Genomic DNA, 27,190 nt, shown 5'->3' with positions numbered 1-27,190 from the left:
CATCAGATTCAAGCTTCTGGGAAGAAGCTGCATCGATCATGACGAAGGTCTGCCTATTCAAACTGCGCAACACAATGAGAAGTAAGAAGGCATAAGTATCAAATACTTATAGTTGCAATCATGGTTGCATGGACTCATAGTTGCAATCATAGTTGTATGGACTTGTGTGTCAACATTTTGATTGTATGATTTAAATTGCCCTTTTTTTCTTTAAAAAAGTGACTGCCGAAGTGAATGTGTTTTAATTAAAAGTAAACTCTTCATGACCACATATAGAGAAGGGGTAGCTGCATCTCAATATGGCGACGGGAGTGTGGGCAAGGGGTTGTGTTGAAAGTAAAGTAGTGGGCGTGTGGAAAGGAGTGGGTGTGTCGAAAGCCCTCTGCTATAGGTTTCTTACCACGCAACTGCCATACATTGATTGAGCTACCATACTGCAACTACCATACATTGAGCTAGTAATGGCTGGAATGGAGCGAATGGAATGTATTTGATACCATTACATTTATTCCGCTCCAGCCACTACCAATTAAGGTGCCACAACCTCATGTGGCCCAAACATAGATGTTCAGATGGGTATGATGCCTCTGCAAAAAAACACTCACTGTGACTGACAAGTAGTCGAACAAATGCATGCACATAACTCTTAAATTGTGTATTGGACTTGGGTTCAAGGACAGAGCATGAAAACAGCCAGAACAGGTATAAGCGGCTTTAAGCACCTGGATTTGGAATGACGGACTTGATAAGCCTCATCAGTTTAACTGAAAATAACTAGGCTGCGTAGAGACACAGCAGAGTGCATAGCCTTTCGATAGTGCGGTGCCAAAGTGACTCGATTTTAAATAATACACAACGGGATTAAATCTAACGCTTCAGGGTGGACTGGCAGTTTGATTAATTTCGGTGATATCTACCTGTTATTGTCAACTGGAACCCCGCATAAAGAGAGCGCGCGAAAGCTTCTTGTTGGAAAGCATAGGCTAATGCCGCTCTGTGGCTCTGTCCAGCGCGCACAGGACTGAAAAGACAGACGCGCATGATTCAGGACAACAAGGCGTCTCAACAGTTTTCGGGAATGAAAACTTCAACATGGCAAAATAAACCCATCCTGCATACCTGTTTGAAACGATGCCTACATGAAAATCCCTTTCACGACTGCCGCTTCCGCTCGGACCGGCCGTCACAGAGCGGCTTCTTCTTTTTCTATTGGAAGAGAGGGAGAGAGGATCCTTTTCCGTGCGAGAGCGGCTGTCCGCAGAAATGCCAGGCAACCTCACTGTCTCAAACAACACCGTGCTAGTTCTGGGTGCTGAGATTAACACCGCACAAACCCGGAACACTGACTATAACTTCCCTGCTCTGATACTCGGAATATTGCTAATTGTGGTCATAATTTGTGGGAATTTGCTTGTGTGCCTTAGCGTGTACAAGGAAAAAGCTTTGAAAACTACAACCAACTACTTCATAGTCAGTCTGGCTGTGGCTGACTTGATGTTGGCAGTTTTGGTTTTGCCACTGTTTATATATGTGGAGGTGAGTAAAATATATTTAACTATATTTTACTATCTTTATGATACCTTGATGATGATAATGATTGTTAATATTGATAGTATTAATTCATCATTAATCATGAATTAAAACATAATTATCAAAATATGATATTCATAAGGGTCAATTAATTATGCTTAGAAGCCATTTCAAATAAGAGCACATAATGTAACATTGTAATATGCCATTTGTCACTCCAAACCATAGACTATGACAGAACAGACCACATGTTTAATCAATAATATAAATTGTAATTTCACATTGATATTATGCATAGTTAATAGTATGAAATATTTACAAAATTGGTTATTGTCTAACAACCTATTGTCTAGTGGGGAGAGGTTTATCACATGTGTTGTAGCTGATGCAAGGATGCACACTGCACAGAATAGATGACGTGCTTACTGTATTAACACAGTTAACTCATTAATACAATGGTTTGCAAAGGAATGTGAACCTAGATTGCTGTTGTCCAACCTTCTCTATATGGTTCGTCGACTACATTAAGTGTTTGAGCCAGCTAAATTATCATTACACAACATGGCTTCACTAGATCTATTTCTGCTGCATGGTTTGTAATAGTGAATGTTCAACTTTACCAATAATGATAAAAGAATACTGTAACTACACTGAAAAAATATATAAACGCAACATGTAAAGCGTTGGTTCCATGTTTCATGAACTGAAATATGTGAAATATACCAGAAATGTTCCATATGCACACAAAGTTTATTTCTCTCAAATGTTCTCACACATTTTTTTACATCACTGTTAGTGAGCATTTCTCATTTGCCAAGATAATTCATCCAAATGACAGGTGTGGCATAGCAAGAAGCTGATTAAACAGCATGATCATTACACAGGTGCACTTTGTGTTGGGGACAATAAAAGGCCACTAAAATGTGAAGTTTGGTCAAAACAACACAATGCCACAGATGTCTCATGTTTTGAGTGTGCAACAGGAATGTCCACCAGAGCTTTTGCCAGAGAATTGAATGATAATTTCTCTACCATAAGCTGCCTCTACTTCAACCGGCCTCACAACCGCAGACCACGTGGAACCAGGCCAGCCCAGGATCTCCACATCTGGCTTCTTCACCTGCGGGATCGCCTGAGACCAGTCACCTGGACAGCTGATGAAAAAGTGGGTTTGCACAACCAAAGAATTTCTGGACAAACTGTCAGAAACCATCTCAGGGAAGTTCATCTGTGTGCTTGTTGTCCTCACCATGGTCTTGACCTGACTGCAGTTCGGCGTCGTTACCAACTTCAGTGTGCAAATGCTCACCTTCGATGGCCACTGGCACGCTGGAGAAGTGTGCTCTTCACAGATGAATCCCGGTTTCAACTGTACCGGGCAGATGGCAGAGAGCGTAGCGTATATGGCTTCGTGTGGGCGAGCAGTTTGCTGATGTCAACATTGTAAACAGTGTACCCCATGTTGGCGGTGGGGTTATGGTATGGGGAGGCATAAGCTACGGACAATGAACACACTTGCATTTTATCAATGGCAATTTGAATGCACAGAGATACCGTGACGAGGTCCTGAGGCCCATTGTCGTGCCATTCATCCGCTACCATCATCTCATGTTTCAGCATGATAATGCACGGCCCCATGTCGCAAGGATCTGTACACAATTCCTGGCATGCATACTCACCAGACATGTCACCTATTGAGCATGTTTGGGATACTCTGAATCAACGTGTTCCAGTTCCCGCCAATATCCTACAACTTCGCACAGCCATTGAAGAGGAGTGGAACAACATTCCACAGGCCACAATTAACAGCCTGATCAACTCTATGCAAAGGAGATGTGTCGCGCTGCATGAGGGAAATGGTGGTCACACCAGATAGTGACTGGTTTTCTGATCCATGCCCCTACTTTTTTAAAAAGATGTCTGTGACCATCCGATGCATATCTGTATTCCCAGTCATGTGAAATCCATAGATTAGGGCCTAATGAATTTATTTCAATTGACTGATTTCCTTATATGAACTGTAACTGTTACGTTTATATTTTTGATCGGTGTAAGTATTTCAGAAATAATCAGATAACACTGACATCCACTGTCTCTAAAAAAAATCATACACTGTATGAGGATTGGAATCTAACTTCAACCATGTAGCTATAGCTACGCTGTAGGCATAAACTCTATTTGACCCCTCGGGCAGACGCGTGGGTTGCCTCGCCACTGATAGTGCCAGAACCCCCTGAAATGAGTCACTGCACAGATGCATCCCCATTCCTTTTGCCACAGCACATGCCTCACTCGCAGCACTACACACACATTTTCCCAGCGGCAGTCATCACTGGGCCGGGAAACTGAAGCTGACTAGCACCTCCTCTATGCCCCTCTCCTCCTCCCCTAAGCCAGACAGCCACTAGTAGCCCAGAGACCCATCAGAGGAACAATGGTTTGTCACTGACAGAACATTCCATTCCCAAGGCCACTGTCCCAAGCGCCACACTGGACACCGTTATGGCGCCTTCAGAGGGGACAGGACAGCTTGATTTAGCATCCGACTGGCCAGTCTGATGAAATTATTTAGTGGCCCATCTCCCTCCCGTCCTTGGGGGGGATCGCTGATCTGACATGACTCAGTGGAAGTGGTGGAATCCAACCAAGTTGGAACAGTGATTAGGCTACTTCAAGGCTGGGGAGAAGGAAGGAAGAAGGAAAGTGTTTAGCCTATAGTGTTGAAACCGAGACTCATGTATCACATCAAATGGCAGACTGTGGCAGTGAACACATGCCGTCAACCTGGCAGCCATATATGGGTCATTTTGATCAGAGAGAGAGAAGACATTAAGAAAAAGCCAATTAAAAGGTTTGTCCATTTATTGCTCAGGTGATAGAAGGCCATTAAAATCCTTTCAATTTTGATGAGGACAAAACGTGCCATAACCCGGCACTGCGTACCACACCTGCATAGTCAAACCCAAGATGGCATAGCAGTTCAGACGTTCTTTTTTTGTCCTCGTCTTGTCGTGTCCTGTATATATATATATTTACACCTTTCTTCGCATATCTTTATATATTTTATTATCCAAGAACTCAACTACAAAAGCTTTCCTGCAACCCGCCTCACAAATTACCAAAAAAAAGTATTATTTACCTCAAATCTGAAAATCCACAGTGGAAGCTAGCCAGAGGCTAGCCAGAGGCTAACCAGAAGCTAACTAGAAGCTAGCCAGTAGCTGATCTGAAGCTGCCTAGAAGTTAGCCGGTTTGCTGGCTAGCGTTGGTGTTTCAGCTGCCCACGTTTGTGGTCTTCAGCTATTCCTTTAGCTCGATAATCTATCGGCACTTTTGTGCAACGCGACTCGGACCGGAGCATACCGGGACTATTTTTCTCAGTGTCCCCGGATTTCAGCCGCAGGCTCTGGACGTTTGCACCTTGATTTCACAGCTAGCTAGCTGCAAACCGTGTGACTATTGGCTTACGTCGATCCCGGAGCAAACTTAAATTATTCCGGAGCTAGCCAGCTGAGGAGTTCCATCAGCCACTCCTGGGCTACAGTCACCTATCCGGACCCGTTTTTTTTGTTGTTGTTGCTGCAGATGCGGAGCCCCATCGGGCCTTCACGACTGACTGCCGACATTATCTGCCCGAGGGAGTTATCCAACTGGCACCTCCGTCGCAACGTTACCTGAACGCTCATCTGGGGCCCGCTAATCGTTAGCTGTCTTATTGGCTGCTATCTGAATAAGTATATCGGACAATTTTTCTTGGGTCACTATAACTATTTTGCCAATTGGATTGATCCCCTCTACCACACGGAACCCCACTAATCTACCGACGGAAACGCACGAGGTGTCTAAAAATAGACTTCCATCCTATGCTATCTTGCTACTGATAGCCATCTACCCGGCCAGCTGTCTGGATCGCCGTGACCCCAACCAACCTCTACTCACTGGACCATTATGATCACTCGATTAAGCATGCCTCTCCTTAAGAACCTCTACTGCCTCAGAAACCCGGATCCGGGAGCACCCCCCACCCCCCCCCACACTGATTAGCATAGCTAGCATAGCTTCACAAGTAAATAGTAGCATCTAAATATCATTAAATCACAAGTCCAAGACACCAGATGAAAGATACAGATCTTGTGAATAAAGCCACCATTTCAGATTTTTAAAATGTTTTACAGGGAAGACAAAATATGTAAATCTATTAGCTAAACACGTTAGCAAAATACACCACTTTTCTAACTCCATCAGTTTCTTACTACTTCAGGTGCTATCACCAATTCGGCTAATCTAAGATATTGATAGCCACAAACCAAGAAAAAAACTCATCAGATGACAGTCTGATAACATATTTATGGTATAGGATAGGTGTTGTTAGAAAAAAGTGCATATTTCAGGTAGAAATCACAGTTTACAATTGCACCGACCATCACAAATCGACTAGAATTACTAGATAGAGCAACGTGTATGACCAATTTACTCATCATAAAACATTTCATAAAAATAGACAAAGCATAGCAATGGAAAGACCCAGATCTTGTGATTCCAGACAATATTTCAGATTTTCTAAGCGTTTTACAGCGAAAACACAATAAATCGATAAGTTAGCATACCACATGTGAAAACGTTACCAGAGCATCGATTCCAGCCAAAGAGCGCTATAACGTAATCACCGCCAAAATATATTAATTTTTTCACTAACCTTCTCAGAATTCTTCCGATGACACTCCTGTAACATCATTTTACAACATACATATACAGTTTGTTCGAAAAGGTGCATATTTAGCCATACAAAACCGTGGTTACACAATAAAAATACTAGGAAATCAAGCCTCAATATGTCTGACGTCATCTATCAGAGTGATCTAGTTTAATTGAAAGCTAATCATATACTTGACTAAAAAATACAGGGTTGACAGGAATCGAAAGACAAATTAGTTCTTAATGCAACCGCTGACTTACATTTTTAAAATTATCCTTACTTTTCAATACAGGGTTCGCCAAGTGACGCGATAACAAACAAAATGGAGAAATATGCGTTTAAAATATTTCGACAGAACAACGATTTATCATATTAAATATTGCTTACTTTGAGCTGTTCTTCCATCAGATTCTTGGGCAATGTATCCTTTCTATGTTGTAATCTTCTTTTGGTCGATAGATGTCCTCTGTCCTTCGAAATATCCACTAACGATCGAACGGGACCACAAAACGTGTCCAAAGTTTCAGAGTGCACAACAAAGAAATTCCTCAAAATCGCACTAAACGGATATAAATTGCTATAAAACGGTTCAAATTAACTACATTATGATGTTTTTAACAACTATAACGACTGAAAACATGACCGGAGAAATATTGCTGGTTAGACAACGATTTGGAATGAGGCAAGTCCGATGTCCTTCACGCTTCAGGCGCGCGACGAGAAAGGGAGGTACCTATACATTTTGTTCTTTTATAATGGCTGTGATTGTGCAATCGATTCCATTCAAAACGTGATGACGTACAGACACCCAGAGGAAGACGTAGGCAGTGTCGGTTTCTTCATAGCATTCACTGTCGCCTTAAAAACAGACTCCAGATCAGGGGTAAAAATTTCTGAAATCTGACCCCTGTCATGAAAAGTGCTGTAGATATTGTTCTGTACCACTCAGAGACAAAATTCCAACGCTTATAGAAACTAGAAAGTGTTTTCTATCCAATAATAACAATAATATGCATATTGTACGATCAAGAATTTAGCACGAGGCAGTTTAATTTGGAGACCCAAATATGCTAATGCGGAACAGCACCCCCTATAGTTCCAAGAAGTTTTAATGTAAATATGCCTTGTCCATTGCTGTTCTGGTTAGTGTTTATTGACTTATTTCACTGTAGAGCCTCTAGCCCTGTTCACTATACCATATCCAACCTCTCAGTTCCACCACCCACATATGCGATGACATCACCTGGTTTCAATGATGTTTCTAGAGACAATATCTCTCTCATCATCACTCAATACCTAGGTTTACCTCCACTGTATTCACATCCTGCCATACCTTTGTCTGTACATTATTCCTTGAAGCTATTTTATCGCCCCCAGAAACTTCCTTTTACTCTCTGTTCTAGTCGTTCTAGACGACCAATTCTCATAGCTTTTAGCCGTACCCTTATCCTACTCCTCCTCTGTTCCTCTGGTGATGTAGAGGTGAACCCAGGCCCTGCAGTACCTAGCTCCACTCCTATTCCCCAGGCGCTCTCTTTTGATGACTTCTGTAACCGTAATAGCCTTGGTTTCATGCATGTTAACATTAGAAGCCTCCTCCCTAAGTTTGTTTTGTTCACTGCTTTAGCACACTCTGCCAACCCGGATGTTTTAGCCGTGTCTGAATCCTGGCTTAGGAAGACCACCAAAAATTCTGACATTTTCATCCCTAATTACAATATTTTCAGACAAGATAGAACGGCCAAAGGGGGCGGTGTTGCAATCTACTGCAAAGATTGCCTGCAGAGTTCTGTTTTACTATCCAGGTCTGTTCCCAAACAATTTGAACTTCTACTTTTAAAAATCCACCTCTCTAAAAACAAGTCTCTCACCGTTGCCGCCTGCTATAGACCACCCTCTGCCCCCAGCTGTGCTCTGGACACCATATGTGAACTGATTGCCCCCCATCTATCTTCAGAGCTCGTGCTGCTAGGCGACCTAAATTGGAACATGCTTAACACCCCAGCCATCCTACAATCTAAGCTTGATGCCCTCAATCTCACACAAATTATCAATGAACCTACCAGGTACCACCCCAATTCCGTAAACACGGGTACCCTCATAGATATCATCCTAACCAACTTGCCCTCCAAATACACCTCTGCTGTTTTCAACCAAGATCTCAGCGATCACTGCCTCATTGCCTGCATCCGTAATGGGTCAGCGGTCAAACGACCTCCACTCATCACTGTCAAACGCTCCCTGAAACACTTCAGCGAGCAGGCCTTTCTAATCGACCTGGCCGAGGTATCCTGGAAGGATATTGATCTTATCCCGTCAGTAGAGGATGCCTGGATATTTTTTTTAAATGCCTTCCTCACCATCTTGAATAAGCATGCCCCATTCAAGAAATTTAGAACCAGGAACAGATATAGCCCTTGGTTCTCTCCTGACCTGACTGCCCTTAACCAACAGAAAAATATCCTATGGCGTTCTGCATTAGCATCGAACAGCCCCCGTGATATGCAACTTTTCAGGGAAGCTAGGAACCAATATACACAGGCAGTTAGAAAAGCCAAGGCTAGCTTTTTCAAGCAGAAATTTGCTTCCTGCAACACAAACTCCAAAAAGTTCTGGGACACTGTAAAGTCCATGGAGAATAAGAACACCTCCTCCCAGCTTCCAACTGCACTGAAGATAGGAAACACTGTCACCACCGACAAATCCACTATAATTGAGAATTTCAATAAGCATTTTTCTACGGCTGGTCATGCTTTCCACCTGGCTACCCCTTCCCCGGTCAACAGCACTGCACCCCCCACAGCAACTCGCCCAAGCCTTTCCCATTTCTCTTTCTCCCAAATACAGTCAGCTGATGTTCTGAAAGAGCTGCAAAATCTGGACCCTTACAAATCAGCCGGGCTAGATAATCTGGACCCTTTCTTTCTAAAACTATCTGCTGAAATTGTTGCCACCCCTATTACTAGCCTCTTCAACCTCTCTTTCGTGTCGTCTGAGATTCCCAAAGATTGGAAAGCAGCTGCGGTTATCCCCCTCTTCAAAGGGGGGGACACTCTTGACCCAAACAGCTACAGACCCATATCTATCCTACCCTGCCTTTCTAAGGTCTTCGAAAGCCAAGTTAACAAACAGATTACCGACCATTTCGAATCCCACCATACCTTCTCCGCTATGCAATCTGGTTTCAGAGCTGGTCATGGGTGCACCTCAGCCACGCTCAAGGTCATAAACGATATCGTAACCGCCATCGATAGGAAACAATACTGTGCAGCTGTATTCATTGACCTGGCCAAGGCTTTTGACTCTGTCAATCACCGTATTCTTATCGGCAGACTCGACAGCCTTGGTTTCTCTAAGGATTGCCTCGCCTGGTTCACCAACTACTTCTCTGATAGAGTTCAGTGTGTCAAATCGGAGGGTCTGTTGTCCGGGCCTCTGGCAGTCTCTATGGGGGTGCCACAGGGTTCAATTCTTGGACCGACTCTCTTCTCTGTATACATCAATGATGTCGCTCTTGCTGCTGGTGAGTCTCTGATCCACCTCTACGCAGATGACACTATTCTGTATACTTCTGGCCCTTCTTTTGACACTGTGTTAACAACCCTCCAGGCGAGCTTCAATGCCATACAACTCTCCTTCCGTGGCCTCCAATTGCTCTTAAATACAAGTAAAACTAAATGCATGCTCTTCAACCGATCGCTGCCTGCACCTGCCCGCCTGTCCAACATCACTACTCTAGACGGCTTTGACTTAGAATATGTGGACAACTACAAATACCTAGGTGTCTGGTTAGACTGTAAACTCTCCTTCCAGACTCACATCAAACATCTCCAATCCAAAGTTAAATCTAGAATTAGCTTCCTATTCCGCAACAAAGCATCCTTCACTCATGCTGCCAAACATACCCTTGTAAAACTGACCATCCTACCAATACTCGACTTCGGTGATGTCATTTACAAAATAGCCTCCAATACCCTACTCAATAAATTGGATGCAGTCTACCACAGTGCCATCCGTTTTGTCACCAAAGCCCCTTACACTACCCACCACTGCGACCTGTACACTCTCGTTGGCTGGCCCTCGCTTCATACTCGTCGCCAAACCCACTGGCTCCAGGTCATCTACAAGACCCTGCTCGGTAAAGTCCCCCCTTATCTCAGCTCGCTGGTCACCACAGCAGCACCTACCTGTAGCACGCGCTCCAGCAGGTATATCTCTCTGGTCACCCCCAAAACCAATTCTTCCTTTGGCCGCCTCTCCTTCCAGTTCTCTGCTGCCAATGACTGGAACAAACTACAAAAATCTCTGAAACTGGAAACACTTATCTCCCTCACTAGCTTTAAGCACCAGCTGTCAGAGCAGCTCATAGATTACTGCACCTGTACATAGCCCATCTATAATTTAGCCCAAACAACTACCTCTTTACCTACTGTATTCATTTATTTATTTTTGCTCCTTTGCACCCCATTATCTCTATCTCTACTTTGCACTTTCTTCCACTGCAAACCAACCATTCCAGTGTTTTTTTTACTTGCTATATTGTATTTACTTCGCCACCATGGCCTTTTTATATTTTTATTTATTTTTATATATATTTTGTTTGCCTTCACCTCCCTTATCTCACCTCACTTGCTCACATTGTATATAGACTTATTTTTCACTGTATTATTGACTGTATGTTTGTTTTACTCCATGTGTAACTATGTGTTGTTGTATGTATCGAACTGCTTTGCTTTATCTTGGCCAGGTCGCAATTGTAAATGAGAACGTGTTCTCAATTTGCCTACCTGGTTAAATAAAGGTGAAATAAATAAATAAAAAATTTCCCAATCAGCCAGAGGGGCCGGGCTGGAGAGTGGTGTGTTTTACTCTGCTCGGCTGTATGACAGAGCTGCAGCAATGCTAATCTGGAAATTAAGATTTCTCACACAGCCAATCTGGTGGGTGCAGAACACTAGCCTGGCGGAATACCTTGTGGAAGTGATCAGAGGCCAGAGAGGGGCAATGAGTTGTCAGAAGACTCTCTCTAAATTGGCTCTCTAAATTAATTTAATTATCAGCTGTATTGAAGGAGACTGTATAAGGTGCCTCCCCTCTGACCTTTTTCAATGCGTTTTGAGAAGGAGGCAAGAATGTGGGGTTGTGGGGAAAGATGAATGGAGAAAGAGACTGATGTTGACTCCTCAGCCAAGCTGAGGAGCAGCATCCAGGCCTGTAGGAAGTTCCGGGAGGCTGCTGCCTCCGCTGGCTCCCACTGGCTGATGCTGCTCTCTGACCATGTGGGTTTTGTTGCTCTGATCTGTTTCAGTTCCAGGATGGTCTATGGTCACTGAACATGCACATCTGCGATGGCCTGATGACCATGGACGTGATGTTGTGTACAGCCTCCATATTCAACCTCTGTGCCATCAGCATCGACAGGTGATCAGCCTTTAACTCTCTGTTAACATTCTGTCCGATTTCTCAGGTGGTGGTCGAAGCTCTGACGTCAAGTATCACTTTATGACAGAAACAGCATTGCATTACAAGCATGAGTCAATTCATCTTATTAGGAAGAATGACCATGCCTACAGCAATGACCTGTCATCTCTCTTCCCCCTTCTCCCAAAAAGCACTCACTCTTAACAGAAAGCACAAATGAGGCAGATATTTGAAAAAAAACGAAAACAGAAACCTCAGGATAAAATATGTTTCCATGTTGATCAACTGCCAGAATTGGCATGGAATCATTAGCTAGTTGACCTGATATGATTATCCTTATCTTTGCTCACTGTTGCAAAGTCTCTCACTGACATGAAGATGTATAGGGCCTGTTGAAGTATTTGTTGCCTCCATGTTGCCTATAGCCAAGCAAACATCATTAGCTTTCCGACAAATGGAAATCTGAAATAAATGAGAATCCAACGCGTACACCAACATACATTTACTGCATTTCTGTCAAATGTGATGTACTAGAATGACAGATCTAAGTTAATCATTCATTTATTTATTTGTAAATATTTCTCTTCTACACAGAGTATAGATACAGCTCCTCTCAATCTCTTCTCTGGTTGATGTGATTCATTCAGGTTCATCGCTGTCTCCATCCCACTCAACTACAACCGTAAGCACGTGGACCAGAGACAGATCTTCCTGCTCTCCGCTACGTGGATCCTGGCCTTGGCGGTGGCCTCGCCCGTCATGTTCGGCATCCAAAACGTCCCCCAGCGGGACCCAACAGAGTGTAAGCTAGAAGATGACAACTACGTGGTGTATTCCTCTGTCTGCTCCTTCTTCATCCCCTGCCCCATCATGCTCCTCCTCTACTGCGGGATGTTCCGGGGCTTGAGGAGGTGGGAGGAGGCGCGCAAGGCCAAGCTGAGGAGCAGCATCCAGGCCTGTAGGAAGTTCCAGGAGGCTGCTGCCTCCTTGCCCCCGCTGGCCTCCCTGCCTCCTCCTCTGCCCCCCGTTATCAAGCGGGATGAGCTGACAGACATGAAGCGGGAGCTAAAGGATATTAACCTGGAGGAGCTGGACCCTTACCCCCTAGAGTCTCCAGACGGCCCCTATAACAACTCTTCACCAGACACTCCAGACTTTCCCTATAACTCCTCAACAACTCCAGAGTACAAGGATGGTCCTGTGCCCACTGTGGTGGCCTACTGTAACATTAAGCATAACCTCCACCTCACACCAGACTCTCACAAGAAGAAGAGGGCCAAGATTAATTGCCGAGAGAGGAAGGCCATGAAAGTGCTTCCTGTCGTTGTGGGTAAGTGGTATTCTTTTTGTTCTCTTATCTGTTTGGTTGCACTTTGCGGAGCCTCTATTGTGGTAACAGTATTGGCCAGGGCACTGATGCAACTGTTCATGTAACTGTGTAACTGTTGCAGTGTCAATGCTACAGAAAGAAGGTGCCTGTCTTTGTTAAAAAGCCAGCACTCACAGAAAACACTCCCTCGACCCAAACCCAAGTTCAGAGTCAGGCAGTTCTCTTGAATTTCCATTAACGCTGCGTATTAAAAAAGCTAAATAGACATTTCTGATTTAAATGCAAAATGTAGGTCTCTATTTTAATAAACCTAATGCGATGTAAAATCTTGGCACTGACGGTAGCGTTATAGGTTCCGGGGGTGTGTCAGAAATATTTTTGCTATTTTCACAACTGTAATTATTGTCGCAGTAGCTGGTGGTGGTGTGAAAGGGCTGGGTTTTGATGAATAAACAAGTGGATGTGTCGTGACTTGGCCCCTCACTGGCCAATCAGAACGTACTCCATGGCTAGATGTGGTTGCTTCAAGTTGTGTATTTGAGGTCTTTTGTCATCAACTCCAATTTGAATGTTAGTCCGTTATACCCTAATTCGTTAAATAGCCTGTCCCATATTTGCTAAATATGTTGAACATGTTTTCAGTCCACAGTCAATAAGGAAGATTCAATTCACTAGGCTATTGATAAGGCCTTAAAAACAGTGTATAATTCTAATCAAATTCTACTAAAAACGAAACAACAGCTTGTTTTAAATAGTCTATGTCTAAATACAGTTCCAGCCACAATAATTGCTCACCGTTGGCGTATAATACAGACAAGGCAACTTAAGACTATGGAGAGTTTTCCACACATACTGTACACATTTTTCATAGGAGCTGGATAAAGATCCAATATAAAGAGAAAGGGAGAATTTCCACTCACCATTATACTCGCAAATGTAATGTTTTATAAACATCACGGTACCATCTTACAAATCATATTTGCACTTCTCCAGAAATAGCGGACGGAATTGCATTGCATTTGAGCAAAGTACGTTCTCACCATAAACCCATGGCCGGGGAATCTTTCTACATAATCATTTTGGCTGTTAATCAACTTAAACGAAAAACAAATCACTGTTTTATGAGATTCACTGGTACAAAAGGCACATCTCTCCTTCCATGGGCACTGTACATCATGGATGGATAGGCTGCGCTTCCACTCTCAAAATCCATGCCATCATCAACTGCGTTGCTCAAATGCATGTAAAGCCTGACAATATTCCAGAAATGCATGGCTATGACATCTAGTCTACAGGGTAGCCAAAGTGGTTCCTAATTCAGCTTATTAAATTACTCTTTACGTAGTGATCAGTGGAGATATTTTTGGGGGGCCACCAAGCCAAAACATTGGCAGTGATATAATTATAATTATAAACTGTGTCGTTCGAGATGCGGAGTGCCTGGACACAGTTTTGAGGGAGTGTGCAATTGGCAAGCTGGCTGCAGGAATGTCCACCAGAGCTGTTGGCAGAGAATTGAATGTTCATTTCTCTACCATAAGCCACCTCCAACGTTGTTTTAGAGAATTTGGCAGTACGTCCAACCAGCCTTACAACCACGTGTAACCACGCCAGCCCAGGACCTCCACATCCGGCTTCTTCACCTGCGAGATCTTCTGAGACCAGCCACCCGGACAGCTGATGAAACTGAGGAAGATTTCTGTCTGTAATAAAGCCCTTTTGTAGGGAAAACTCATTCTGATTGGCTGGGCTTGGATCCCCAGTGGATGCACCCATGGCTGCACTCCTTCCCAGTCATGTGAAATCCATAGATAAGGGCTTAATTTAATTATTTCAATTGACTGATCTCCTTATATGAACTGTAACTCAGTAAAATCGTTGATCCAGATATGCTTTTTGAAAATATGGACGATTTGATGCATTTCTGAATTTTGGATTTCCTCCGGATATTGACTCATTAGATATCCTGAGATAGAAAATAAAATGTCCACATAGGCCTGATGACAAATACTGACAGTAGGCATACATAGTATAGTTTCTCAGCACATACCGTACAAGCCATATGCTCTTGACTGAGGTCCATATCAGGATCTTGATATGCTAAATAAGGACAATTTCTGATGCTTATTTGAGTACATGCTCAATAATTTGACAAATATTAAATCCATATCATTCTTTCAGACAAAATACTTTTTCTATTCCCTCTAGATAAAGGCACAAGCAAACCGCAAGCTAAAGCACTAACTGGTAGCCTAGCAACAAGAATCGTGTATTTTCTGCTGTGGAGTTCCAAGTATAATTTTTTTATTTGGGCGGCACAAATGACTGTGTAAATGGTGTGTGGTCGAACTGACAACTGGAGAAACAAAGAAGTGAGAAGGTGTTCAGAAAAGACCTCCAAGAAGTTAACGCTAAAGTGAGTATCTCATTTGAGATGTTTTATTTATCTTAGCAACTGTAGTTCTGTCCTTGAGCTGTTCTTGTCTATTAATGTTCTGTATTATGTCATGTTTCATATTTTGTGTGGACACCAGGAAGAGTAGTTGCTGCTTTTGCAACAGCTAATTGGGATCCTAATAAAATACCAAATACCAAACTAGAATTTGGCTTGATATGGGGGTACAAGCTAACTGGTAGCCTAGTTAGCTAACAAATAACGAAAACCTTTTCACCCCCTATCAAGCCTCAAGGTGAAAGCTAATGTTTTAAAACATTTAGGCGTATTTTGCATTACCGGTTAATATAAGATAGCTAGCTTGTTCCAGTTAGTTTTGTCATCATGAATGAAGGAGGTAGAGTAGCTACCTTGTGGTGTGAAACACATTTTTTTGCAATATTGACTCAATTTTGATTAATGATTTATGCATTTACAGTTTGGAGTGGATCATAGACCAGCACGACCACCATGTTGGGTCTAGACTGCAAGGGACCGCCACTGATGACCCAATTTGCACCCATCACATCCATCGTCCATAAGAAACAGGGCAGGCAGGAGTATTGAGAGTGTGCAACTTTTATTTTCTATTAAATGAAATAAATGTTTAGCAAAGATTGGCTTACGTTTGCATTTTCACAGAAAACCTGTTGTGATTGGAGCTCTAGATTTGCTATGCTGCATTTTTTTTAAACAGAAATAGCAGAGATATTCTTTGGAAATAGCAGCTTAAATATGATAATGTTTCCTTTCCGTGCCTTGTATAGCTTACTACTGAATATGGTGTAAATGTATCCTCAGATATGTCACCTTCAAGTGAAGAAGCATGATGATTTTCAGTGCCTGAACAGATAAAATAATTTGGCCACTGGACCTTTCATGAGTCGGATTTAGCCCATTTTCGATCAAACATACGAGGATGAATATTACATATCATGTAACGAAATCTACTGAAATAGTTTTTTCGTTTTTTAAATACGGATACATTAATTATCAGGTATTGACAACAGATATGTTAAAAAAATAAATATGTGGATTCGTTTATGCCTAACTATAAAGGCTTAGATACAGTGCAGTGCATTCGATACAGTGCATTCGGAAACTATTCAGACTCCTTGACTTTTTCCACATTGTTATGTTACAGCCTTATGAAATTGTTTTTTCCCTCATCAATCTAAACACATTACCCCATTATAACAAAGCAAAAACTGTTTTTTAGAATTTTTTCCAAAGTTATTACAAATAAAAAAACTGAAATATCACATTTACATAAATATTCAGACCCTTTACTCAGTACTTTGTTGAAGCAACTTTGTCAGTGATTACAGCCTCGAGTCTTCTTGGGTATGACGCTACAAGCTTGGCACACCTGTATTTGGGGAGTTTCTCCCATTCTTCTCTGAAGATACTTCTCTGTCAGGTTTTCAGATCTCTCCAGAGATGTTCGATCGGGTTCAAGTCCGGCCTCTGGCTGGGTCACTCAAGGACATTGAGACTTGTCTCGAAGCCACTCCTGCATTGTCTTGGCTGTGTGCTTAGGGTTGTTGTCGTGTCTGGAGCAGGTTTTTGTCAAGGATCTCACTGTACTTTGTTCCGTTCATCGTTCCCTCGACCCAGACCCTGCCGCTGAAAAACCTCCCCACAGCATGACGCTGCCACCACCATGGTTCACCATAGGGATGGTCCCAGATTTCTTCCAGACGTGACACTTGGCATTCAGGCCAAAGAGTTCAATCTTGTTTTCATCAGACTAGAGAATCTGGTTTCTAATGGTCTGAAAGTCCTTTAGGTGCCTTTTGGCAAAGTCCAAGTGGGCGGTCATGTGCCTTTTACTGACGAGTGGCTTCCATCTGGCAACTTTACTATAAAAACCTGATTGGTGGAGTGCTGCAGAGATGGTCATTCAGGAAGGTTCTCCCATCTCCACAGAGAAACTCTGGAGCTCTGTCAGAGTGACCATCGGGTTCTTGGCCACCTCCTACCCCAATTGCTCAGTTTGGCTGGGCGGCCAGCTCTAGGAAGAGAGTTGGGTGTTCCAAACCTCTTCCATTTAAGAATGATGGAGACCACTGTGTTCAAGGGGACCTTAAATGTTGCATACATTTCTTTGGTACCCTTCCCCAGATCTGTGCCTCGACACAATCCTGTCTCAGAGCTCTAAAGACAATTACTTCGACCACATGCTTTGGTTTTTGCTCTGACATGCACTGTTAACGGTGGGACCTTATATAGACAGGTGTGTACCTTTCCAAATCATGTCCAATCAATTGAATTTACCACAGGTGGACTCAAAATCAAGTTGTAGAAACATCTCAGGGATGATCAATGGAAACAAGATGCACCTGAGCTCTATTTTGAGTCTCATAGCAAAGGGTCTGAATACTTATGTAAATAAGATATTTGTGATTTAGAAAGGTTATACATTTCCAAAAATGTCTAAATCACTATTTTCGAATTGTCATTATGGGGTACTATGTGAAAAATGTATGAGGAATCATTTTTATTTAATCCATTTTAGAATAAGGCTGTAACGTAACAAAATGTGGAAAAAGTTAAGGGGTCAGAATACTTTCCAAACGTACTGTATGTCAGCAAGTTGATACATACCCTTTCAGGAGTTAGAATATTCTACAACAGTGGTTACCAACCAGTTGATCCCGATCCTGATCGACTGGTCGATCTTCAAGGCATTCCTAGTCAATCACCAAACATTTCTGTAAAAAAACAACGATAAAGCCTTGCGTTCCTTTTTTGTTGTTGTTGTTGGCGGTAGGTGCATTTCATTCAGCAGCCCTAGCGCCGGGAAGGCAGTGTTCCCATTTTTAACCCTTTCATGTGTCTGAAGGTAGAACTCCGCCTACCCAGCAGGCCCAAAGTGCAAATCAAGTGCACCTATAGGCCTACCGCTGGCCAATCAGATAGCTCAGATCACCATGTCGGCACAGTTTCCTCGAGCCATAGACTCTAAAAAGAAACCTTGAATACACAGTAAAGTTGATACTGTGAGATTTAAAAACATTTAAAACCATGACTAGAGAGAGACTCAACAAATATAGCCAAGAGCTGCTGTTTTTATGAGTAACTTCACGTTTAAGTTGTTATTCAGCACTGTCAACACTTTGTTCAACACTCACACTACAACCAGTACTGCAGCTGTATTGAATGAGTATAGCAAAGTTGTCCGATAAGCTTGCGTTATTGAATATTTCACTTTCTTTGGTCATAGGAGTAACAACATGAATAGGTGCTTGAGGCATACATAATGCAGTGTGTCTTGAGTTCCTGGCCCCTTTTCTCAGTGGAGGGAGGGAGAGCGGAGGGATGGTGAGTCAGGTGAGAGGCAGCCTCACAGCTGCTGCCTCCCCTCAGACTGATGCAGGCCATCAGTCCAATAATTTTTTTTTAATTACAAGTAATAACAAATTATATATTAACAGTGTAATAATATACCTACATTCTTTAAATATAATTTTAAAATTATTTCAGAAGAACAACATTGGCAGGGCAATTCAAGCATAGCCAATATGCATGGTAATAACATGGCATTGTTGAATACTATTTTCTGATTGGTTTGAACAGCATTCTAGAGTGTGCATTATTTCAGTTTAATGCATGGTATTGTAATGACCCGGCTGGGTCATAAAGGGAAAAGAGACGGACTCTAGGTGTGCAGGTCAGAACACAGGTTTATTCATAAACTGGGCTATTGTTCCGGCCACAACCCACGCCGCTAAATGCCGAACGTACACAATGTTACCCTGTCGGGTCAAGAGTCACTCTCATAGGAACAGATCAAGGCACGAACAGAAGAGAGAGAACAATGAGACAGTAATCCCTATTTATGCATTTCCAAATCCCGCGGTATTACCCATCATACCCCCCCCAACCTTTCCATCTGTCCTGACATATTTAACCCCTGCTAGTAGCCATGAGAACCATAACACACCCACAAACACAGAACACAATACCGGGTCGTTACAGTATATTTTCACAGTATAATTCAATGGCTATGGTTAATTCTTACATGTTTTATGTTTGAGCTGCTTTTGAAAGCAAAAATCAAATTGAAAACATTATTGGCATGGTTGAATTTGATATTCATAATAGCAAGCTAGGTTTGGTTTGCTAAACTAGCAAGTCAGTTTGTATGGTTACCAAGGCAACTACTGTCGCAATCTAGTAAACTTGCTAGCTGCTTCAGTGGATGTTGAACACATTTCTAGCGGCAAATGTGTTAAATTATAGCCATGGTATAAAAGGGATAATCAACTTCTGGCTCTATGCGTTCTCTGGAAAATAATGCAACCCCGTGGAGGGTTAGTTCACTATACATCACGTGTCAAGGCATATGAACTAATTATAGAGCAAACGCAATTATCACAACACATAGGTTGTAATATGGCGTTTTGTTTCCTGTATTGGCTTCCCCGGTGATTTTACCCACGCACCGCTACTGATCTTGACTCAGAAAAGGTTTGTGGCCACTGTTCTACAAATATGTAAGCGGATGCACGCTCACACCCCAGATATCTCCCTGGACTCATACGATAGCAGGGAGATTTCTGAGGTCCGGATTGGATGCATGTAGAAACTGTCCATTTATGGAGAATATCCTAGTTCCGTATTTAAATTCATGACATGCGTTTCTGGAGCATGTCTACTACTTATATCTAATCAAATGTCAGATATCCGGAAATATATCCAGTAGATAAAGATATCCCCTGATATTGACCCTTTCCGCCTAGTATTCACCATATTAAAACGAGAGTTCAGTTCACGTAACAGTTGACTTTAAGACTTTAATAACTAGGGCTTTACAATGAGTATGGTTCTGCACAGTCAGATTGGATAGTTTGATTAATATAATAATTTGGTTAAAACTTTTACATGCTTTGCAATAAGAACGAATCCCATAATAATCCTGTTTACATGGACACATCTGAAATCAGGCTACCTGATGGCACTCTGATAAATGCAGAAAATCACCAATGTAAATAAACGTTCTACCACAGCGAACATGTTATTTTTGGGAAGCATATTTGATTCTGAGTTTGGACATATAAAGTTTGTATGTGAAAACTACTTCTACGATGCAGACATTGTTGTTCCGAACTCACTTTACTCGCGCTAAAGCAGGAGGCTCGCTCGGCTGGTGCTAGCACATGCAGATAAAATACACCGCTGGAACTCCGATTAAGGTGTTTACATATCGTAATAATTTGAAAGATTGCTCAGAAAATCAAGTGTTTTAATCGGTGTATGCTTACTTCGATTTTGACCTTACGCCGATTAAGATAAACAGAGTAAGGTGTTAACATGACTATTGCATAATCTGCCCACTGCCATAATCCGTTTAATATCGAATTATTAGTGTGCATGTAAATGTACTGAATGACTGATTATTTTGGGGGGTTAGTGGGTTAAAATCTTCCAAGAAGTCATAGAAACTGCACGGAGGGACATGTCAAAATGCAGAATTTAGGCACTTTAGCAAGTCTTTATTCATATAGAAAATTCAGATTTATTGATTTCTCAATGTGGTCTGTATTAAAAGGGCACTTCAGTTCATATTAACAGGCTTTTACAATTCAATATTGGTGCATAATTACAGTACTACTTAACATACAGTATTAAAGGGTCGCAAAATGCACTCATTTTTGTGGAACGACACAGTGCACGATAACTTCTGCTTGTTGTACGTTGGTTGCAGTGCTCTCGTCAAATTCATTTGTTTGTCATATGCACATGAAAAACATGGAGTCACTACAATTGTTTTAGTAATTTAGATGCATGTTAGTGTTTTTGGTATCCTCTGGTATGTGTCAAGTACAATAAAAATGCATCTTGACAAATTATATTGTAGCGCTGGCAGCCTATTAGAAGACTTGGGGGCGTTGCTTGTTAGGGGTGTGGCTTTCTTGTAGAGCTTTATGGCCTCCCATAAACCGGATTGTCATGCCAGTTAATGTGTCATGTTGTGCTCTGAGATTTAAGGTTAAGCTTCTACATGTGAAAATCTATTATAAAATACATTCAACATACACTGAGTGTACAACACATTAAGAACGTATGCCCTTTCGTTTCTGATCTATTAATAATTTCACGTGTAAAGAATGATTTTTAAGCCTTGAGACATGGACTGTGTACCAATCAGAGGGTGAATAGGTAAGAAAAAGTATTTAAGTGCAATTGAACAGGGTATGGTAGTACGTGCCAGGTTTGTTTCAAGAACTGTAGCACTGCTGGGTTTTTCATGCTCAACAGTGTATCAACAATGGTCCACCACCAAAAGGTCATCCAGCCAACTTGAAAAACTATTGGAAGCATTGGAGTCAACATGGGCCAGCATCTCGACACCGTGTAGAATCCATGCCCCGATGATTTGAGGCTCAATATTAGGAAGTTGTTCCTAATGTTTGGTAAACTCAATGCATATACCTTTAAAGTACATTTCGTAATATGTTTGAATGTATTTAAAAAATAGTTTTATTAAATACATTATTTTGCCAATTTTAAGTATTTCACATTTATCCTAAAAAAAGTATCATAATATATATTTTAAATGTAATTATTTTTGTATAGGAAACGATGTGTCATACAAAGAATACAAGCACAAGTTGAATGCTGGCTTCAAGCATGAAATAGCAAAAACAAGTTTCATCAACAACAGTGACAGATCTTACAGCATTAAACTGGAGTTCCACATGGTATTTCTCTCAACAACCCAGCCACACAACAACCGCAAGAGATTCGTCGTAAATATTTTTGATGGTCCATCTTCTGTGTACTGAGCGGTCTGAGTCATCAACACGAGAACTAACATACCACTCTAGCTATACAAAGCTTTCTAAAACCTCACCTCTGGACTAAAGTCTTGTGTGGTCCTTTGGATGTTTTTACTCTCTAAACAGTTACGTCTTTCTTACGTGTAAACACCTCGTTAAGGAAAAAGGATAAACAGGGTCATTATTGGGCCTAATGAGTCATTATGATACCCTAGCCAACATTGGCTAATTACCTTAACCCTCAATCCAATCATTATGTAAGGTTTGCCTGAGGTCTTAAGACCTAGAGAGGGAATTATCCCTACAGCATCAGCATATTGTTGTGTAGAGGGCTCAGCCTTCTGACTGGCTGCATGGACCTGGAAACACAGCTGAGTAAACACAGATGAATGATCATCGACAGTGGACTGTATGGAGTCTTGGAAGATTTGCCCCATTGTGGGCAACTCTGATCTTTTTTCCACTAATTGGTCTTTTGTCCCAATCACCTCAGATCTTTTCACATCAGATCCTTTTTAGAGCTGATCTAATTGGTCATAATACCAATTAGTGGTGAAAAAAAGATCAGAATTGGGCTTCCTGTGTAAAAGCTGCCAACGAGAATCCAAGCTAACTGTAGGCCATGTGTCGGAATTGTCATGACGTTGCCCTCTTTGGGTACAGCAAGCCCCTTCCCCCTCTCTCTGTCCCCTACACTCAGGCTGCTGCGACCTCAGGTCGTAAATTCCTGGAGGAGATTATCTCCTCATGGCCACAGTATAGAGACAGAGGGAGTTTTCAGAAAGAACAAAGGAATTTCTTCCACCTCACAGAACTTGAGGTCCGAACAACATTTATGTTCTGTGGAAGGTATAAAAGATATGTATAAAAGAAGAATCCAGCTACGAACTGGTCCGTTTGGTACAATTTTGTGAAACTCATGAGAGACAATACGGCCATATTACCATAACGCTGTTTATACAATAGCCTCAGATATGAGGCTTACATCTAATTGTTGTATAAGATGAATGAGTGTGGATGATACTGTTTGTGAAATTTGGTAATGTGATTTTGGACTGTTTAATGAAGGAAACTCCAATTCCCTTTGGAGTTTAATTAAATCAGAGGACCGCCCATGAGCAGTTATGGTCGGGCATCCTGGGACAGGCCCTTTTCTGCTCTTCCGAATAAAACCCCCACCCGGGTTTTCTATCACCAGACCATGTTTCTCTCAATTACGAGAGGACAAAGGTTGCAGCCCAGCTTACCTCGATAACGAGAGGGCCAAGGTTTGAGTAGATGGCTGAATCTTTTAACCATACCACGTGGTTAAACTCTTAGACTATCGATACCGACAGAATAAGAACAAGTCTTTGATATTAATTACTAGTCTGCAAGCTAGGAATTCGGTATCATTGAACGCGAAGACCGACAACCCCCGAAACATCTATTCTATAACGACATGAATGAATTTCACTCTGAACTATTCATTCCCTCCACGACATAGAGAGAGAGAGGGCGGACAGACTCTCCAACAGAAACAAACTTTTCAACAGAGATCCCGACGACACACTGAGCGTAAATATATATATTGATTGCAATTGTTCCCGAATTAGTGAGCGTTCATGTGCAAAGGATTAGCATTTCAATTGTTATAATTATCAACTCCGTAGTGACTTCTCAGCTGACCCCCACTCCCCTTTTGTCTAACAAGCCGCCATTTATTTTTATTTTTTATTTTATTTATTTAACCTTTATTTAACCAGGTAGGCAAATTGAGAACACGTTCTCATTTACAATTGCGACCTGGCCAAGATAAAGCAAAGCAGTTCGACACATACAACAACACATAGTTACACATGGAGTAAAACAAACATATAGTCAATGATACAGTGAAAAAAAATACGTCTATTTACAATGTGAGCAAGTGAGGTGAGATAAGGGAGGTGAAGGCAAACAAATATATGTATAAATAAATAAAAATATAAAAAGGCCATGGTGGCGAAGTAAATACAACACAGCAAGTAAAATAAAAAATAAAAACACTGGAATGGTTGGTTTGCAGTGGAAGAAAGCGCAAAGTAGAGACAGAAATAATGGGGTGCAAAAGAGCAAAATAAATAAATAAATACAGTAGGTAAAGAGGTAGTTGTTTGGGCTAAATTATAGATGGGCTATGTACAGGTGCAGTAATCTATGAGCTGCTCTGACAGCTGGTGCTTAAAGCTAGTGAGGGAGATAAGTGTTTCCAGTTTCAGAGATTTTTGTAGTTCGTTCCAGTCATTGGCAGCAGAGAACTGGAAGGAGAGGCGGCCAAAGGAAGAATTGGTTTTGGGGGTGACCAGAGAGATAAACCTGCTGGAGCGCGTGCTACAGGTAGGTGTTGCTATGGTGACCAGCGAGCTGAGATAAGGGGGGACTTTACCTAGCAGGGTCTTGTAGATGACCTGGAACCAGTGGGTTTGGCGACGAGTATGAAGCGAGGGCCAGCCAACGAGAGTGTACAGGTCGCAGTGGTGGGTAGTATATGGGGCTTTGGTGACAAAACGGATGGCACTGTGATAGACTGCATCCAATTTATTGAGTAGGGTTTTGGAGGCTATTTTGTAAATGACATCACCGAAGTCGAGGATTGGTAGGATGGTCAGTTTTACAAGGGTATGTTTGGCAGCATGAGTGAAGGATGCTTTGTTGCGGAATAGGAAGCCAATTCTAGATTTAACTTTGGATTGGAGATGTTTGATGTGAGTCTGGAAGGAGAGTTTACAGTCTAACCAGACACCTAGGTATTTGTAGTTGTCCACATATTCTAAGTCAGAGCCGTCCAGAGTAGTGATGTTGGACAGGCGGGCAGGTGCAGGCAGCGATCGGTTGAAGAGCATGCATTTAGTTTTACTTGTATTTAAGAGCAATTGGAGGCCACGGAAGGAGAGTTGTATGGCATTGAAGCTCGCCTGGAGGGTTGTTAACACAGTGTCAAAAGAAGGGCCAGAAGTATACAGAATAGTGTCGTCTGCGTAGAGGTGGATCAGAGAATCACCAGCAGCAAGAGCGACATCATTGATGTATACAGAGAAGAGAGTCGGTCCAAGAATTGAACCCTGTGGCACCCCCATGGAGACTGCCAGAGGCCCGGACAACAGACCCTCCGATTTGACACACTGAACTCGATCAGAGAAGTAGTTGGTGAACCAGGCGAGGCAATCATTAGAGAAACCAAGGCTGTCGAGTCTGCCGATGAGGATGTGGTGATTGACAGAGTCAAAAGCCTTGGCCAGGTCAATGAATACGGCTGCACAGTATTGTTTCCTATCGATGGCGGTTAAGATATCGTTTATGACCTTGAGCGTGGCTGAGGTGCACCCATGACCAGCTCTGAAACCAGATTGCATAGCGGAGAAGGTATGGTGGGATTCGAAATGGTCGGTAATCTGTTTGTTGACTTGGCTTTCGAAGACCTTAGAAAGGCAGGGTAGGATAGATATAGGTCTGTAGCTGTTAGGGTCAAGAGTGTCCCCCCCTTTGAAGAGGGGGATAACCGCAGCTGCTTTCCAATCTTTGGGAATCTCAGACGACACGAAAGAGAGGTTGAAAAGGCTAGTAATAGGGGTGGCAACAATTTCAGCAGATAGTTTTAGAAAGAAAGGGTCCAGATTATCTAGCCCGGCTGATTTGTAAGGGTCCAGATTTTGCAGCTCTTTTAGAACATCAGCTGACTGTATTTGGGAGAAAGAGAAATGGGGAAGGCTTGGGCGAGTAGCAGAGGGGAGGGCAGTGCTGTTGTCCGGGGTAGGGGTAGCCAGGTGGAAAGCATGGCCAGCCGTAGAAAAATGCTTATTGAAATTCTCAATTATAGTGGATTTGTCGGTGGTGACAGTGTTTCCTATCTTCAGAGCAGTTGGAAGCTGGGAGGAGGTGTTCTTATTCTCCATGGACTTTACAGTGTCCCAGAACTTTTTTGAATTTGTGTTGCAGGAAGCAAATTTCTGCTTGAAAAAGCTAGCCTTGGCTTTTCTAACTGCCTGTGTATACTGGTTTCTAGCTTCCCTGAACAGTTGCATATCACGGGGGCTGTTCGATGCTAATGCAGAACGCCATAGGATGTTTTTCTGTTGGTTAAGGGCAGTCAGGTCAGGAGAGAACCAAGGGCTATATCTGTTCCTGGTTCTAAATTTCTTGAATGGGGCATGCTTATTCAAGATGGTGAGGAAGGCATTTTTAAAAAATGTCCAGGCATCCTCTACTGACGGGATGAGATCAATATCCTTCCAGGATACCTCGGCCAGGTCGATTAGAAAGGCCTGCTCGCTGAAGTGTTTCAGGGAGCGTTTGACAGTGATGAGTGGAGGTCGTTTGACCGCTGACCCATTACGGATGCAGGCAATGAGGCAGTGATCGCTGAGATCTTGGTTGAAAACAGCAGAGGTGTATTTGGAGGGCAAGTTTGTTAGGATGATATCTATGAGGGTACCCGTGTTTACGGAATTGGGGTGGTACCTGGTAGGTTCATTGATAATTTGTGTGAGATTGAGGGCATCAAGCTTAGATTGTAGGGTGGCTGGGGTGTTAAGCATGTTCAAATTTAGGTCGCCTAGCAGCACGAGCTCTGAAGATAGATGGGGGGCAATCAGTTCACATATAGTGTCCAGAGCACAGCTGGGGGCAGAGGGTGGTCTATAGCAGGCGGCAACGGTGAGAGACTTGTTTTTAGAGAGGTGGATTTTTAAAAGTAGAAGTTCAAATTGTTTGGGAACAGACCTGGATAGTAAAACAGAACTCTGCAGGCAATCTTTGCAATAGATTGCAACACCGCCCCCTTTGGCCGTTCTATCTTGTCTGAAAATCTTGTAGTTGGGGATGAAAATGTCAGAATTTTTGGTGGTCTTTCTAAGCCAGGATTCAGACACGGCTAAAACATCCGGGTTGGCAGAGTGTGCTAAAGCAGTGAACAAAACAAACTTAGGGAGGAGGCTTCTAATGTTAACATGCATGAAGCCAAGGCTATTACGGTTACA

General features: G+C 42.4%; 1 protein-coding gene across 1 annotated transcript in view; it reads left to right on the top strand.

The window, feature by feature from the left end:
• Window positions 1-517: 517 nt before the first annotated feature.
• The window catches only part of LOC139578227 (D(4) dopamine receptor-like), a 40,101-nt gene continuing 13,428 nt past the window's right edge, over window positions 518-27,190 (top strand). The window contains exons 1-3 of the mRNA XM_071405563.1: window positions 518-1,536; window positions 11,535-11,647; window positions 12,295-12,977. Of these exons, the coding sequence (XP_071261664.1) occupies window positions 1,264-1,536; window positions 11,535-11,647; window positions 12,295-12,977 (1,069 nt within the window). The 5' untranslated portion in view covers window positions 518-1,263. The remainder of the gene's footprint in view (window positions 1,537-11,534; window positions 11,648-12,294; window positions 12,978-27,190) is intronic.

The sequence above is a fragment of the Salvelinus alpinus genome, chromosome 6 (genome assembly GCF_045679555.1).
Source record: "Salvelinus alpinus chromosome 6, SLU_Salpinus.1, whole genome shotgun sequence".
Classification (NCBI taxonomy): domain Eukaryota; kingdom Metazoa; phylum Chordata; class Actinopteri; order Salmoniformes; family Salmonidae; genus Salvelinus; species Salvelinus alpinus.
This window is presented reverse-complemented; position numbering and strand designations above follow the sequence as displayed.